The sequence below is a fragment of the Cherax quadricarinatus genome, chromosome 51, assembly GCF_038502225.1.
Source record: "Cherax quadricarinatus isolate ZL_2023a chromosome 51, ASM3850222v1, whole genome shotgun sequence".
NCBI classification, from domain to species: domain Eukaryota; kingdom Metazoa; phylum Arthropoda; class Malacostraca; order Decapoda; family Parastacidae; genus Cherax; species Cherax quadricarinatus.
Genome location: NC_091342.1, coordinates 22,104,037 through 22,119,039, shown reverse-complemented (window position 1 = coordinate 22,119,039; position 15,003 = coordinate 22,104,037). Strand labels below are relative to the sequence as shown.

Sequence of the window (15,003 nt, the reverse complement as noted above, 5' to 3'; positions counted from 1 at the left end):
AATCACCAAGTAACAGAAGTGGTGGTGGTAAGGATGAAACAAGAAAGGCAAAGTCTGGGATAGAAAATGTGGATACGGGCTGCAGTGTAATGCAGCGAGGTATGGACAAATAGTTGACAGTACGGAATATCATTGCGTAGAAGAAGGGCACTTTCATTAAAAGTCCCATCTGAGAAAGGATCCGAAGAATACAATAAATTATAGCCTGAGATAGGTTGGAAAACAGCCGAGTGTAATTTTGGTTCTTGTAAGCAAGCACCAACAGGGTAAAACCTGGAAAGCAACATCTGAAGCTCACCCCGATTACCCCTGAGGCCGCGGATATTCCACTGTAAATAGGCCATGATTGGCGATGAAGAAAATACCAGGAATCTGTAGGTAAAGGCACCTACAGACTAGAGGGGTTAGAAAAGTCAACGTGTGGTGGCATTGGAAGACGTTCAAGTAGCGAAGGAACTGAGCGTTGCGAAGAATGGGGTTGTGAAGATGGAGGAGAGGGAAGAGAAGGAACAGGAAGTGAATCAGTGTCCATTGAAGGTTTAGTCTCTGCAATATATTCTGAAATGGCTTCAAGTGTTTCTGAATTCAAAGATGTATGGGAGACCATATTGGAGATAGAAGGAGGGTGAGTAAAGATTGGGACAGTAATGGACTGTACCAAAGTAGAGGGGGAAGGAAGAGTGTAAGGGACTGGAGATGAAGTGTGGGGGGGGGACAGAAGAGGCAGAAACCTGGGAGGTGGCAGAAGAGGGAGAAACTTGGGAGGGGACGGGGGTAGAAGGCATAGTACGAGGAGGAGGGTGAATCTCCACACTTGTAATAGAGCTAGAGAGAGGGGAAGAACTAGGTACAGAGACTGGAAAGGTAAAGTGTGGAGGTGGAAGAAGGGAAGGAAGGGGCAAAGAAGATTTGAGCAATGTGGATTTTTTGGACTTCTGAGTAGAGGGGTGATTGGTATTAGGTGTCGTACGAGGTCTTGTCGATACTGGGGCTTGTGAGGAAGGACTCGTAGATGTGAGAACAGACTGAGTTTTAGTCGGGATGTCAGAGCCAAGGACAGCAAAAGGATTAGATGCCGTAGTGGCTATGGGAGGGGTAACAACAGAGGAGGCTGCAGAAGATGGGACCCCAGAAGTGGGGGGATGTTTGGAAACACGAGAATAAGAAACACGGGGTAGTCTCCCTTGGAGGCGGAGATGAGTAACTGCAATAGCATAAGGGAGACCTTCTGCCTCTTTGAGGCAACGGATTTCACGTACATTTAAGTAGACCTGGCAACGGCGGGAGTACGAAGGGTGAGCTTCATTACAATTAAGGCAAGATGGAGGTTGACTGCAAGATGTATTAGAATGGTCGTCGGCACCACAGACTGGGCATTCGGCCATCTGCAATATTTCACTGGGTGACCAAAACGCCAGCAATTTCTACATTGTTGCGGTGTAGGTATCACCTTTCGAACTTGTAACCGATGTCCCGCGACATATACAGAGGATGGGAGTTCTCGGCTGTCAAAAGTTAAATGAGCCACATTGCAAGGGTAACGTCTCTGCCCCCGGGCAGGAAGGACATAAGTGTCTACTTTGAGGATTGGGAGATCCTGGAGTTCCAGCTGTTCAAAAATGTCATTACCACATGACTGGAAATTCTGTTGGACTATGGTATGGGGCAGAATGACAGTACCACTACAAGAATTGAGAGAAAGATGTTTTTCAATAGTGATAGGAGTAGTATCGATATTTGAAAGAAGAGAAAGATCATGAGCTTGGATAGCATTCTGAACAGTGACGATGCGCATACCGCTCTTGAGAGCATGAAATGAAATATCTCTACCAACATGATGCAGGAGCGCTTTGCCAATACTATGGTCAGAAAGGTAGGCAGAAGAAGAAGTCGGTCTTAAAGTAAAGAATTTAGTCCATTGTGTGGAGGGAGTGCTTAACGTGTCGGTCTTTTCCGAGTAGAATGGGAAGGTAACGAAGGAGCATCATCAGAAGATTGACGTTGGCATTTAGGAGTAGGACCAGAGTTGGTCCGGCGTGAAATGGGCGGGCGATTCGAAAATTGACGTACCGTAGAGGGAGAAGCCGGAAGCATAGTCAAAGGAGAGCGGAGTTCAGACAAATCGAAGGAGTCAGTCGAAGCCCCGGTACCTGAAGCGGGTGAGGAAACAGCACCAGCAAGAGGTACAGGGGCATCAGGAGTGTCCGAAGAGTGGTCTAAACACACGGCAGGGTCAGAATGGGGTGCGGTATCAAGAAGGGGCCCGGGGGTAGTGGGTTCATGGACTAGGGCTGCCATGGTTAGGTTACTCCTTTGCTTTTTGTTTTTAAGAAAAAAAAAGAAAGAAGAAAATAAAATAAAAATAAAAAAAAAGAATAAAAAAAGGGGGGAGCGGGGAGGAATAGTTCCCAGGAGGAATGAAAGGGCCGGAAATCTCCCTCTGCGCCCAAGAGGACCTCAGCACTGCTAGTAGCGCAGATGCAGCATGGAACCCATGCCATACCCTACCCTTCATGCCAGTAAACCAGCAATCCGGGATAGCAATCTCACATCTGCCGAGCTACCTCGGTGGACAAAAGAGAGGGCGGCCGGATATCCGCCACAAAGCATACCTCCTTCGGCCACCACCCCCGGAATCCGAAAGGTGGCTTCCTGAGATACACCCGTCGCCCGAAAGACACCCAAAGGTACTCCGGGATACCGGAGAGGGATCAGGACATCCCCAGGCAATCCAGATTCCAGGGCAAACTACGCCACCGCCAAGAACCTCAACGGAATGGGATGGACCCCAGTGTCCTTTCCCCTACCTAGGAACTAGCGCGCCTGTGGGAGAAATCCCAAAGGCCAAAAAGAGGAAGGGCAAAAGGGAGGGGTGGGGAGGAGGAGGAGGAATGGAAAAAGGGGAGGATGGGGAGGATGGGATAGCGGAGGGGAGAATGGGGGGGTAATTAGGTTTGGTCTGAGGAAGAAGACCGACAGGGCTAATTCCTCAGACCAAGAGCCTCTTCACCACGCCAAGGAGCCCCCCAATGAATATGACACATGTGCAACACTTGGATTTCTTTATTTTGTATACATTTCGCCAACCAATGGTTTTATTAATTCAGTGTAAGGACATAAACGGAAGACTGTAGAAGATGAGGTTAACAGCCTTGCAAAACTATATACAGAAAACAGTAGAAGATGAGATAATCACTCCCTCAGCCTAGGAGTCTTCATGGATCTGAAGCACAGACAGGAAAACAGACGCTTATACATTATAGTCAAATTAGATGTAGCAAATGAAGTAATTGTCAAAGGTAAGCGGGTTCCACCTAATGGCAGTAAATCATGCCCAAGAGTTGGGACAGAAGTCAGCAAGTAGGTTGTGATGTTCTCTGTACCAAGATTCCATGGTGGTGTTGAGTTTGACAAGTATCATTACATCAGTGGTAAACAATACCGACATGTGTCTAATACATCAACTTACCAGTATTGTATACCATTGATGTAATGACAAGTGCGAGTTATTTGTGAACTGTTTCAGCTTCAGTATAGTGATTTTATAGTCTTTACATTGATGTAATACTACAGTGTACTACATTAGCAAGTGTAAGATTTTTTACTGCCTTAATGGCAGTCCCAGAAGAAACGTTATAGTAGAACATGTAGAAACCATCATTTTTTTGCAGTAGAACAGGAAACCTGACGTTGCCTGCCCCCAAGCAAATAGATGAAAGTTGGCGATTGACTAAGGGCAGTACTCATCTGTCTTTGGTAAAGGTTAATATAATTATGCATAGGCATAAGATTTACTGATTAGTTAAGTTAGATCAATGAAACAGACATTTCATTACAATGAACCTAGTACACCTTCCTACAGTATGCTGACACCAAATGAGTTGCTTTCAAATTCTGCTCCGTTAAAAAATAACCTAAGAGATGTGTTTCGAAGATCAATTGTTAAAAGTAAAATGGAACCAATGATTTCTATTACTTGTAGTTTAACCAGAATTTAGTGTCATGCCCGGCCAAAGGTACCAGTAAACATGCAGTTGACATTGGTTTCGTCCAGTGACTTGTTACATAATGGAGCGGTTCAACTAATTAGACGTAGAGCAGCATTTCCGGACACCATAATGTCGACCACATAGTAGCATGCAAGTTAAAAAAAGATGCTATCACCGAATGAGAGATTATTTTCACAACATATTTGCCAGTGCCTAATAGCGAGAGCTCTAATCAGCATAACTTCTATTGGCATTGCCATTTCGTTCATAAAACTCAAAATTACCATCTTTAATATCATAATCATTATATTAACAATCACAGTCATCATTCCAATTATCATTGCCAGCAACACCATGATAATCCCAGCCTCCGTACCCTGGACAGTGCATGCCGGGGTGCTTGTCACGGATGAGTTCCGTAGTGGCCAACAGCCGCACTGTCAGCCAAATGATCGCCTCCCTCCTAGTGCTGGTGCTCTTTCTCTGCTCCATTACCTCCATGGTAAGTATGCCTCTCTGGGATATCATCAGTCTCCTCTGTGACCACTATACATCCTGTGGCATCCTCGATCACCTCCAGAGTCAGTATACCTCCCTGGAACACCTTCAGTCACCTCCATGGTCTGTATACTCCTCTGCGACACCAATCACTTCATAGTCAGTAATAACTACATGCTCAGTATACCTTGTCAAGAGGTTAAGGTGAAGTAAATAGGATTATCCTCATCACCAGAAGTTTTTGAGGTATGGAGATCATTTACTAAATTATGTCGGGTATGACAATAATTTGGGCTATTGTTACTCAAGAAAGGAACGGCACTAGACTGAGGTAGTACCACTGACAGCATTTACAATATACAGTATCATAACAAGGACACACATCACTAAGATATCCTTCCTCCCTCACCAAGTAAAACATATTTAGCGTATACCCTTAAGGAAAAAATCAGGATGTCCTTTAATTCGAAACACTACACCAGTTACTCTCCTAAACATGCCCTCACAAGACACCCTAATCACATCACAAATTACCCAGGATATTTCCCTAACTTACTTTAAATAAGGTACCACCTCACTCAAACCAAATCGCCTCAAACAGGAAAACACGCCATTCTATCTAACCTTCTCTTCTTTTTTCCTTAGAATATCCTTCCTCGGTGATAACCACTCAGCATTTGACGATCACTCGCCCTTTCTTGGTAATAAGCCTCTCGATTACACAAGGACCATGAAGGTTGCATGTAAGCTGGTCACCACCAGTCAGGGATACTTTTATACCTAAAATAGGGATTAAACTACATTTTGCCCCATCACACCCATTGTGCAATGGCTGTATTGCTAATACAAATAACCTGCACACAAATGTGCGGGTTATTTGTGTATTGTTCCAGTCATGGTATTGTGCCTTTTTGTTTTTTATGCATTGCTAATAACTTTTTGCCACTAACATAAAGTCTTAAACAGTGAAGGTAGAGCCTAATTATTCACCTTAGTTATTCCAAAAATGAAGTAAGATTCAATCTGCGTGGTCCATTCAGTGTAGCAGCTTAGCTTTTGAGAGGAACAGTGAAGCACCTTCAAACCTGAGTACACAAGCTTAAACACTTGTAACCCATGAGTAAACTTACTTTTAATGCTTTCGAATTGTCTAGCTTAGTCTAAAACCTGCTTTTAACAATTAGACTATCTTAACCATTAACCAAATTATATCTAACCATTGAAAATATATAATCAACATTTAAGTGACACTTAAATAGACTAGTTTTAAACCCACTTTAAACCCTCGAGAAGAATATCCTAAATCCTTGAGTTGAGAAATAAAATCTTACCATGTGTTTACATGTGGCATGGTTAATAAGTTCTGTTAGTGATTCAAGTGATGGCTATCCCACAGTTCTTGCTTGACCTGGACAGCTACCGAGATTGCTTCCTACAAGCCAGTGAGAACTCCTCCAACCTCACCTGGGGTGACCCCAACATTACAGAGGAGTGGTGGGTTGTGTCTGACACCCTTACCATACAGGCACCCAAGGTCACGCCAATACTGGACCAGTTTAACGTTACTCTGGGAGACGAGGTCAACTTATGTCACGAGGGCACTACCACACATTTTCCTGATGTGAGTATCGGTGCCCAGAGCTGATGTAGTATTTTGTATACAATGTGCTCACATTTCGCCTGTTTGAATTTTAATAATGTTGTATATAAGCACTTTTACTTATGTTTTTAATGTTAATTCATACATGTCTATAATCACAACGAATTTTGTTTTGTGAGTATGCAGATTTTGCTATTTTTTGTAATACTGTAGCTCTTTCAAACATTCATTACCCCTGTTGAGAATTTGCGCCTATACCATTTTAACAACACTGTCCAGGAGGTCCTGACTCTTTGTGACTTGAGACTTCATGTGTACTGTATATCACTAGCTATTCATTTTCTTGAACAAGTGGTATAGTTCTTTTAAAAACTCGCAGAACTGACTTTATGGTATATTGTCGACATTCTTAAGGCCAGGACGACAATGCTCTCAAAGTTTAAAAGCGTGGTCTTCCTGTACAGTACTTCACCTACTGCGTGTTGCTGGTGATGTTGTCATGTGCCGTGTACCAGCTCATGTTCAGCATCATCAAACTGCTCTTGCTCGGCGCTGTTTGCGTCGCCTACACCTCTATGGTGCTCATCACCCACGGCACGCTCTTCGATAACCAGGACGCACTCATCCTCCGTGGCCGCGGGTCAGTGTCATCTTCCTCTGCTCCTCTGGCCATACTACCAAACGGCTGCTCTAAGCAGCCCGTCCTCATTTTGCGTTGTGTAGTAACGTTTAACGTTCAAAGTGTATGTATGCTCACCCTGCCTTCAACACCACAAAAATAAATTAACATTTTCTTTGTCTATTTTTTTTGTGTATTTGTGTTTTACTTATATTTAAGTTGATTAGCAGCAACTTTACCTGTTTTGACAGTTTGGACTAACCTTAAGGAGTATATCTATAGTAGGGGGAAATGCCAAAGTATCGATATCAGCCACTTTTACGGTATTGGTATCGGTTAAAACCAGACCGATACTTTTTAAAATATTAATATTACATGTTTGCTTAAAAAAATATCACCATTAACACTTTAACTTACGACTGTGAGTTATTCAGACACTCTCTCACACACAATATCGACAAGTGCCTCTGACAACCAGTAACTAATACAACAGGTCAAGTAATTAGTAATGTGTCTAAAGACATTATCATCTCAGAGAAATTATGTTATAAATATTGCGCAATAAACATTCCCTATATATATATATATATATATATATATATATATATATATATATATATATATATATATATATATATATATATATATATATAGTAGGTTGGTAAACAGCAACCGCCCAGGGAGGTACTACCGTCCTGCCAAGTGAGTGTAAAACGAAAGCCTGTTATTGTTTTACATGATGGTAGGATTGCTGGTGTCCTTTTTTCTGTCTCATGAACATGCAAAATTTCAGGTACGTCTTGCTACTTCTACTTACACTCAGGTCACACTACACATACATGTACAAGCATATATATACATACCCCTCTGGGTTTTCTTCTATATTCTTTCTAGTTCTTGTTCTTGTTTATTTCCTCTTATCTCCATGGGGAAGTGGAACAGAATTCTTCCTCCGTAGGCCATGCGTGTTGTAAGAGGCGACTAAAATGCTGGGAGCAAGGGGCTAGTAACCCCTTCTCCTGTACATATTACTAAATTTGAAAGGAGAAACTTTGTTTTTTTCTTTTGGGCCACCTCGCCTCGGTGGGATACGGCCGGTGTGTTGAAAGAAATATATATATATATATATATATATATATATATATATATATATATATATATATATATATATATATATATATATATATATATATATATATATATATATATATATGTGTGTGTGTGTTGTTCGGCTAGAAATATTAATGCAACTCCAGTTGTTCGGCTAGTAATATTAATGTAACTCCAGTTGTTCGGCTAGAAATATTAATGTAACTCCAGTTGTTCGGCTAGTAATATTAATGTAACTATAGTTGTTCGGCTAGAAATATTAATGTAACTCCAGTTGTTGTCATAAATTTGTGCCCCCCTAAAATTCTAATACCCCAACTACTTTTGATTGTCATTGTTGTATTCAACGACCATTCTACCTCATAGTCTTAATTGTGTTTAATATCTACAGAATCTATCTCCTTTTTTACAACTTACCGCATCTTATTTTATTATAAACTAGCCATAACTTGTCCTCAATAATTCTACCTCACTTTAAGAAAGACTCAATTGCCCAATTTTATTCTAAAATCCCTATTATTGCCCAATTTTCCTTTAAACTATATTGATCAAACTTATTGTAAACTTCTTTAATTGACCATTTTTATTCTATACTTTTTTAAACTAGTATTTTCAACTACAACTTTTATATTATCCTGTCTACCATCTTACTAGCATATTATAACCAAGCCATTGCCATTTTTATTTTTATCATTTTTTATTATACTTTTGCTACCTTAACTTGTGTATTTTATCCTGTCAATTTAAATCTAGTTATACTCTATTTCTTGTAAACAACTTATATAAGACCTTAGTGCAATTACGATTGAGAGTCTTGTGCCTTTTTTATATTATTAGATTAAACTCAGTTGTACTATAGCTCATTGTACCTCAATACATAGTCAATACCAAATTCATTATATTAGACCATAGTACAATTACTAGTGAGAGACTGGTGCTATTTTTAATTTGTATTTTTATATTATTAGGTTAAAACTAGTTGTACTATAGCTCATTCTAGCTCAAAACATAGACTCCACAAGTCATTATATTAGACCTTAGTGCAATTACAAGTGAGAGTCTTGTTCTATTTTTAATTTGTATTTTTATATTACTAGTTTATACCTAGTTGTACTTTAGTTCATTCCAGCACAACACATAGACAACATCAACTTCATTATGTGTAGTAGTGACTATACTCTATATGACCAAAATACTCTAGCTATATACTTGTCCAAACTTCCCACCACTACAGATATCAGTACTAGAACTCAACACACAACTCAGGATATAAATAACCATAATTTAAACCTAGAAGATGATTGATCACGTTGACCCTGATGTAAACCTCCATAATCTGACACCCAATCAAAACCTATTGGAAAGTAACTGCCTTTATTACACAGCATCACAAGCCAGCACTATCCTAAACAATGCTAAAAGTCTATCAGTACTTAACTACAACATCAGGTCCTTAAGCAAACACTATGATGACCACCTTGCACTCCTTGAATCACTAAAGACACCCTTCTCCTGCATTATTCTTACTGAGACCTGGCTTAAGCAGGACACAATAGATATCTACCCTCTACCAGGATACACAGCAATTCACAACTGCAGACCAAACCAAGTTGGGGGTGGTATTGCAATCTATTACTCTAACCAATTATCTTGTAATAGCACCACTTGCTTTAGTGATGAATATGGGGAATACATTTTTGCTAATTTTACTGTAAAAAAACTTAAGACACCTATAACAATCGGTGCCATTTACCGGATACCTCACACAAACATCCCAAATTTCAGTGAGAAATTAAAGTCACTAATAACAAACAGACAAATGAATAAGCACCACCTTCTCTTAGCTGGAGACTTCAACATCAACCTTGGCTTACTAGATGATCAGCCTGTCACTGATTTCATCAACAATATGAACAACACACTTCTCATACCAACAATAACTAAACCAACCAGGCTCACTGAGACAAGTGCAACCATAATAGACCACATATGGACCAATATACTAGCCCCCCTTAAATCAGGGATAATCACAGATAGCACTACAGACCACTACCCTACCTTCCTCCTGACAAACATTAGTAAACCACCACTTGAATACAACAAAGTCTCATTTAGACTCCATGATGAGGCCTCAATAAGGAAGTTCACAGCTGACCTAGAGACTGTTGACTGGCCTACAGAATTCTCCAAGGCCAATGGTATTGATGACTGGGCAGACATTTTTCTTAACAAATTACTTAGACTATACAACAAACATTGTCCTATAAAAACAAAACAGATCACAAACAAATGGCTTGGTTGCCCATGGCTAACCAGCACCATTCTGAAATCCATTGACAAGAAACACCAATATGAAAAGCAATATAGACAGGGCTTAATACACAAAGATATTCTTAAACACTATTCATCAGTTCTCACCAAAGTAATAAAAAAAGCCAAACAACTATACTACTCCAGTAGATTCACAGACACTAGAGGAGATATAAAAAAGACCTGGAAAACACTCTCGGATTCTAGGGACCCACAAACTGAAAAAAAACCAAGAATATTGTCCTAACTAAATCTAATGAAACACCACTACATCCCACTGACACAGCTAACAAGATAAACGACTTCTTCTCTACCATAGGATCTAATCTCGCCAATAAAATCCCACATACCAATGCCCATGCCAGGGACTACCTAGATGGAAATTTCCCAAATTCCTTCTATCTTGCACCAACTGAGCCCTCGGAAGTCACCGAGATTATAAAGTCACTTAAAAATAACTCGGGGAATCTGTCTCATGTCCCACCATTACTGTACAAGCGAGCGGCCCATGTCCTTTCACATGCTATTTCATTACTTTTTAACAAGTCACTAGAAACTAGCACCTTCCCGAAACTACTCAAGATGGCAAGGGTTACACCAGTACATAAAGGTGGTGACCCTACAGACTTAAACAACTATAGGCCAATATCAAACTTACCATTGCTATCCAAAATCTTTGAGAAACTCGTGCACAGGAGACTATATTCATTTATAACGGCACAAAACATACTCAACCCCTGCCAATTTGGATTCAGGAAAAATAAAAGCACTAATGATACAATCATAAAAATGCTAAATCTGCTTTACACAGCATTGGAAAATAAGGAATATCCACTAGGAATTTTTATTGACCTAAGAAAAGCTTTTGACACAGTAGACCACGACATCCTACTCCACAAACTTGACCATTAAGGTATAAGAGGCCATGCGCTTGCTTATTTCAAATCTTACCTCACTAATAGGTATCAGTATGTCACCATTAAAGACACAGCATCAACAACACGGCCACTTGATACTGGAGTTCCGCAGGGAAGTGTCCTTGGTCCCCTCCTCTTCCTCATATAAATCAATGATCTTCCATACGTATCCCCACACCTGAAACCAATTCTCTTTGCTGACGACATGACTTATGTCAACTCTCACCCTAATCTTGCCACCCTCAACACCATTGTTAACGAGGAGCTGATCAAAATATCGACTTGGATGACAGCCAATAAACTTACGCTTAACACTGACAAAACCTACTATATTATGTTTGGTAGCAGAGCAGGAGATGCACAAATTAACATTAAGATCGATAACACTTTAATTACCAGACATAATGAGGGCAAATTCCTAGGCCTATACCTTGACAACAACCTGAATTTCAGCACCCATATCCAACACATAACCAAAAAAGTATCCAAAACGGTTGGGATCCTCTCCAAGATACGATACTACGTGCCGCAAAATGCCCTTCTCACACTATACCACTCACTTATTTATCCATACCTCACCTATGCTATTTGTGCTTGGGGATCAACTGCAGCAACACACCTAAAGCCAATAATAACCCAACAAAAAGCTGCAGTAAGAATAATCACTAAATCCCATCCTTGGCAACACACCCCCCCACTCTTCATAGATCTAAACTTACTCCCTGTTCAGTACATCCACACTTACTACTGTGCAATCTACATCTACAGGACCTTAAACTCCAATATCAACCTTGACCTAAAACGCTTTCTTGATAGTTGTGACAGAACCCACAGGCATAACACCAGACACAAACATCTCTACGACATTCCCCGTGTCCGACTAAACCTTTACAAAAATTCAATGTATGTTAAAGGCCCTAAAATCTGGAACACCCTACCTGAGAACTCTAGAACTGCAGACACATTCATCACCTTCAAAACTACCATTAGAAAACAACTCATCTCCCTGATACACTCCATCAACTAACTACACGAATACCACCTGGTGGTTCACACTTACACTCACTCACCCATTTGACCATAAACAGAAATATTAATCTCAATCTAAAAATAATGAATCCTATGATACTCCAATACTGAAACTATGTACTGTGCCAAAACAAAAGCATTCACATTGCTAAACTCATAAACTAGTATTTAGTCACTTAGCCATAATACCAACTTACCTCATAATTTGTAATATTTTAAAATAAAGAATTAAACTAAGTCTGCCCGAAATGCCTAGCCATGCTAGGCGCTCTAGTGGTACACTCTGTAATCATTATTTAACTACATGTAAACCACACAATAACCAAATTCTGTAAATTCAACATTGTAATCCTTATAGAGAATAAACTTTGAATTTGAATTTGAATTTGAATGTAACTCCAATTGTTCGGCTAGTAATATTAACGTAACTCTAGTTGTTCGGCTAGTAATATTAATGTAACTCCAGCTGTTCGGTTAGATATACTGATAACAGTAACTTCATTTGTTTAGCTAGAAATATTAATAACATCAACTCCAGCTATACATGTGAAAATATTGGTAGCTACAGAACTCGAAGCTGCAATAAGAGGCAGAATAACTAGAAGCATGAGGGAAACTCAAGCAAGCTGGTAATGTAAATAGGAATTACGTATATGGAAACGTCTCAGTAGCCGTGACAAGCACACTGATTATTTAATGCATTGTTTTAAAATGGTACTATCAGCCGGTAAACAGGACTATACCACCTGTCTGTTGAACTACTCAAGCTGCAACCATCTGCCCACTTACATTCTTCCCTTCACCACCTGTCTTCAACAAACACTGCACTTCAATACCTGTCCTAATGACCTGCCTTTTCCTTATACCCCCTATCCAGTAACTATTTTTACTGTTGTTAACTCTGACGTTGTTCCTTTTACTACCATTGGTAGGTGTGATAGTGGCCCTCTCTGTAATTAGTATTTTATAATATGTAAACCACACTGTATCCTATAATATGTAAACCCCGCACTGTAATATTTATAGAGAATAAACTTGATTTGATTTGATTTGTATCACCCCTGACCTCCGTGTACCACCTGCAGGTACGGTGAGCTCTTCGTGTCGAGGTACGTGACGGTGGCGGTGCTGGTTGGGTTCACCATAGCATTCGTCATCCACGCACGCCAAACTGAGGCTACTTCTCGTTTAGACTTCCTGTGGAAGCTCCAGGCTCATGGTGAGAGATTCTTGTTTTATACTCCATTCCTCTGTGCTCTCATCCCTCTATATTTCTTGTTGTTTGTGTTCCAATCCTCCCTTCTTGGTCCTTCCATATTATGTCCTTCACCCTTCTGTATTCCATCCCATAATACTCCAACCCTCCTTCTTCATCTCTCTTTACTCCATCCCTCCTTCATTCCACTATACTTCATCCCACCTTCAACCTACCTTACTTTATCCTACCTTACCTCACACTACCTTACTTTATCCCACCTTACCCAACTTTATCCCACCTTCACTCCATCTTACTCCATCCCAGTGCTCTATCACTATACCACCAGGCTGTGTTAAAGTAGAAAGATAACAATGTGTCTCATTCAGAATTAGTTTAGCCAGTACTTCTGAGATTGAGAAAGAACATGAGTTTTGTGATACAGTTTTGGCTGTGGCGATCAAGGATGATTCTAAAGTAGGTCTGCTTTGCCTGTTGGCTGCCTTAATAACGAGTTTGGTGTCAAGTGTTTTTGCACAAGTGTTGTGGCAAGCATATCTTTGTTCTCTGATACTTGTGCTCAGATTTCTGGAGGTTTCACTTACGTGATGCTTCTCACACCCTCCACAAGGTATGACGCAGACCCCGAAGAGATATTTTTTGGTTAGACTAAGCCTTTGATGGCACTGGAGGATATATTAGCAATTCTGATGCTGGCTTATACCAAGGTACACTACACAAATAACCTGCACATAGGAGAGAGGAGCTTACGACGACGTTTCGGCCCGACTTGGACCATTTACAAAGTCACACTAACAAAAAGGAACGAACGAACGAACGAACGAAAGTTCAGGTAAGATCCCAAATAGGATGAGCGGGGAAGATGGGACAGACGAAGAATAGTGCTGGAGAGGAGTGTTCTTAGTCGTAGAAATAAAGCCAGGGCTTAACCCAGCAGCAAAGGCGATCGTGGGACAGATATTGAGAACAGAAATTCGGGCTCTTCTGTTGGGACTCCGGTAGGGTGAGCAGGGAGGACGGGAAAGGCAAAGATTAGCGCTAGAGAGGAGTGTAGAATTGAACCATGTCTTAACCCTAAAACTAAGGCGAACGTGGGTCAGAGAATGGTACCTGTCAGAGAATCCAAGGTTATTTGCAAATAGGGTTAGGAGCAGGATCATACAAGGAGTAGAAAAGGTTGTGTTGGTTTGTGGGTCTGCGAATGTCTTCATCAAGGAGACAGGTCCAGTAGTCATGTCGTGTCTCAAGTTTGTCTATCTGTCTGTCACTGAGCGTCTTCCAGTACAGATTGAGCGCAGGGATGTCTAATTGGGCATGTAGAGACTCGCTTGTGGCGAAGTCCTCCCATCTGACATCAAGCACCCAGCGCAGCGCCTTGTTCTGGACACGCAGCAGTTTAAGTAAGTTTGTTTTAGCTGCAAGAGAGAGGAGCTAGAGGAGAGTAAGTTATCAGAGGATGTATTAGGGATTTGTAGAGGCGTAGTTTGGTACGTTGAGAGGCATGTTTCAGCTTGTAGAGGCCTGCAAGGGCCTTACTAGCTATTGCATGCCTTGAGTGAATGTGTCCGTGTAAGCGAAGAAGGTAGTCAAGATTAACGCCAAGGACAGTGACAGATTGTGTGATGGGGATGTAAGTGCGGGTGTCAGCTGTTCTGAGCTCGACAGGTAATGGAGGATCACGTTTCCTGTAGTTAAAATATGTAATTCTGGATTTT

General features: G+C 40.7%; 1 protein-coding gene and 1 long non-coding RNA gene across 2 annotated transcripts in view; one reads left to right on the top strand and one right to left on the bottom strand.

Moving 5' to 3' along the window:
* LOC138854160 (uncharacterized) overlaps positions 1 to 15,003 on the bottom strand; it is a 502,510-nt gene that overhangs the window by 371,772 nt on the left and 115,735 nt on the right. The window lies entirely within an intron of this gene.
* LOC128694593 (adenylate cyclase type 5) overlaps positions 1 to 15,003 on the top strand; it is a 418,524-nt gene that overhangs the window by 356,525 nt on the left and 46,996 nt on the right. Inside the window, exons 12-15 of the mRNA XM_070095954.1 lie at positions 4,375 to 4,491; positions 5,884 to 6,108; positions 6,552 to 6,727; positions 13,158 to 13,291. Coding sequence (XP_069952055.1) covers positions 4,375 to 4,491; positions 5,884 to 6,108; positions 6,552 to 6,727; positions 13,158 to 13,291 — 652 coding nt within the window. The remainder of the gene's footprint in view (positions 1 to 4,374; positions 4,492 to 5,883; positions 6,109 to 6,551; positions 6,728 to 13,157; positions 13,292 to 15,003) is intronic.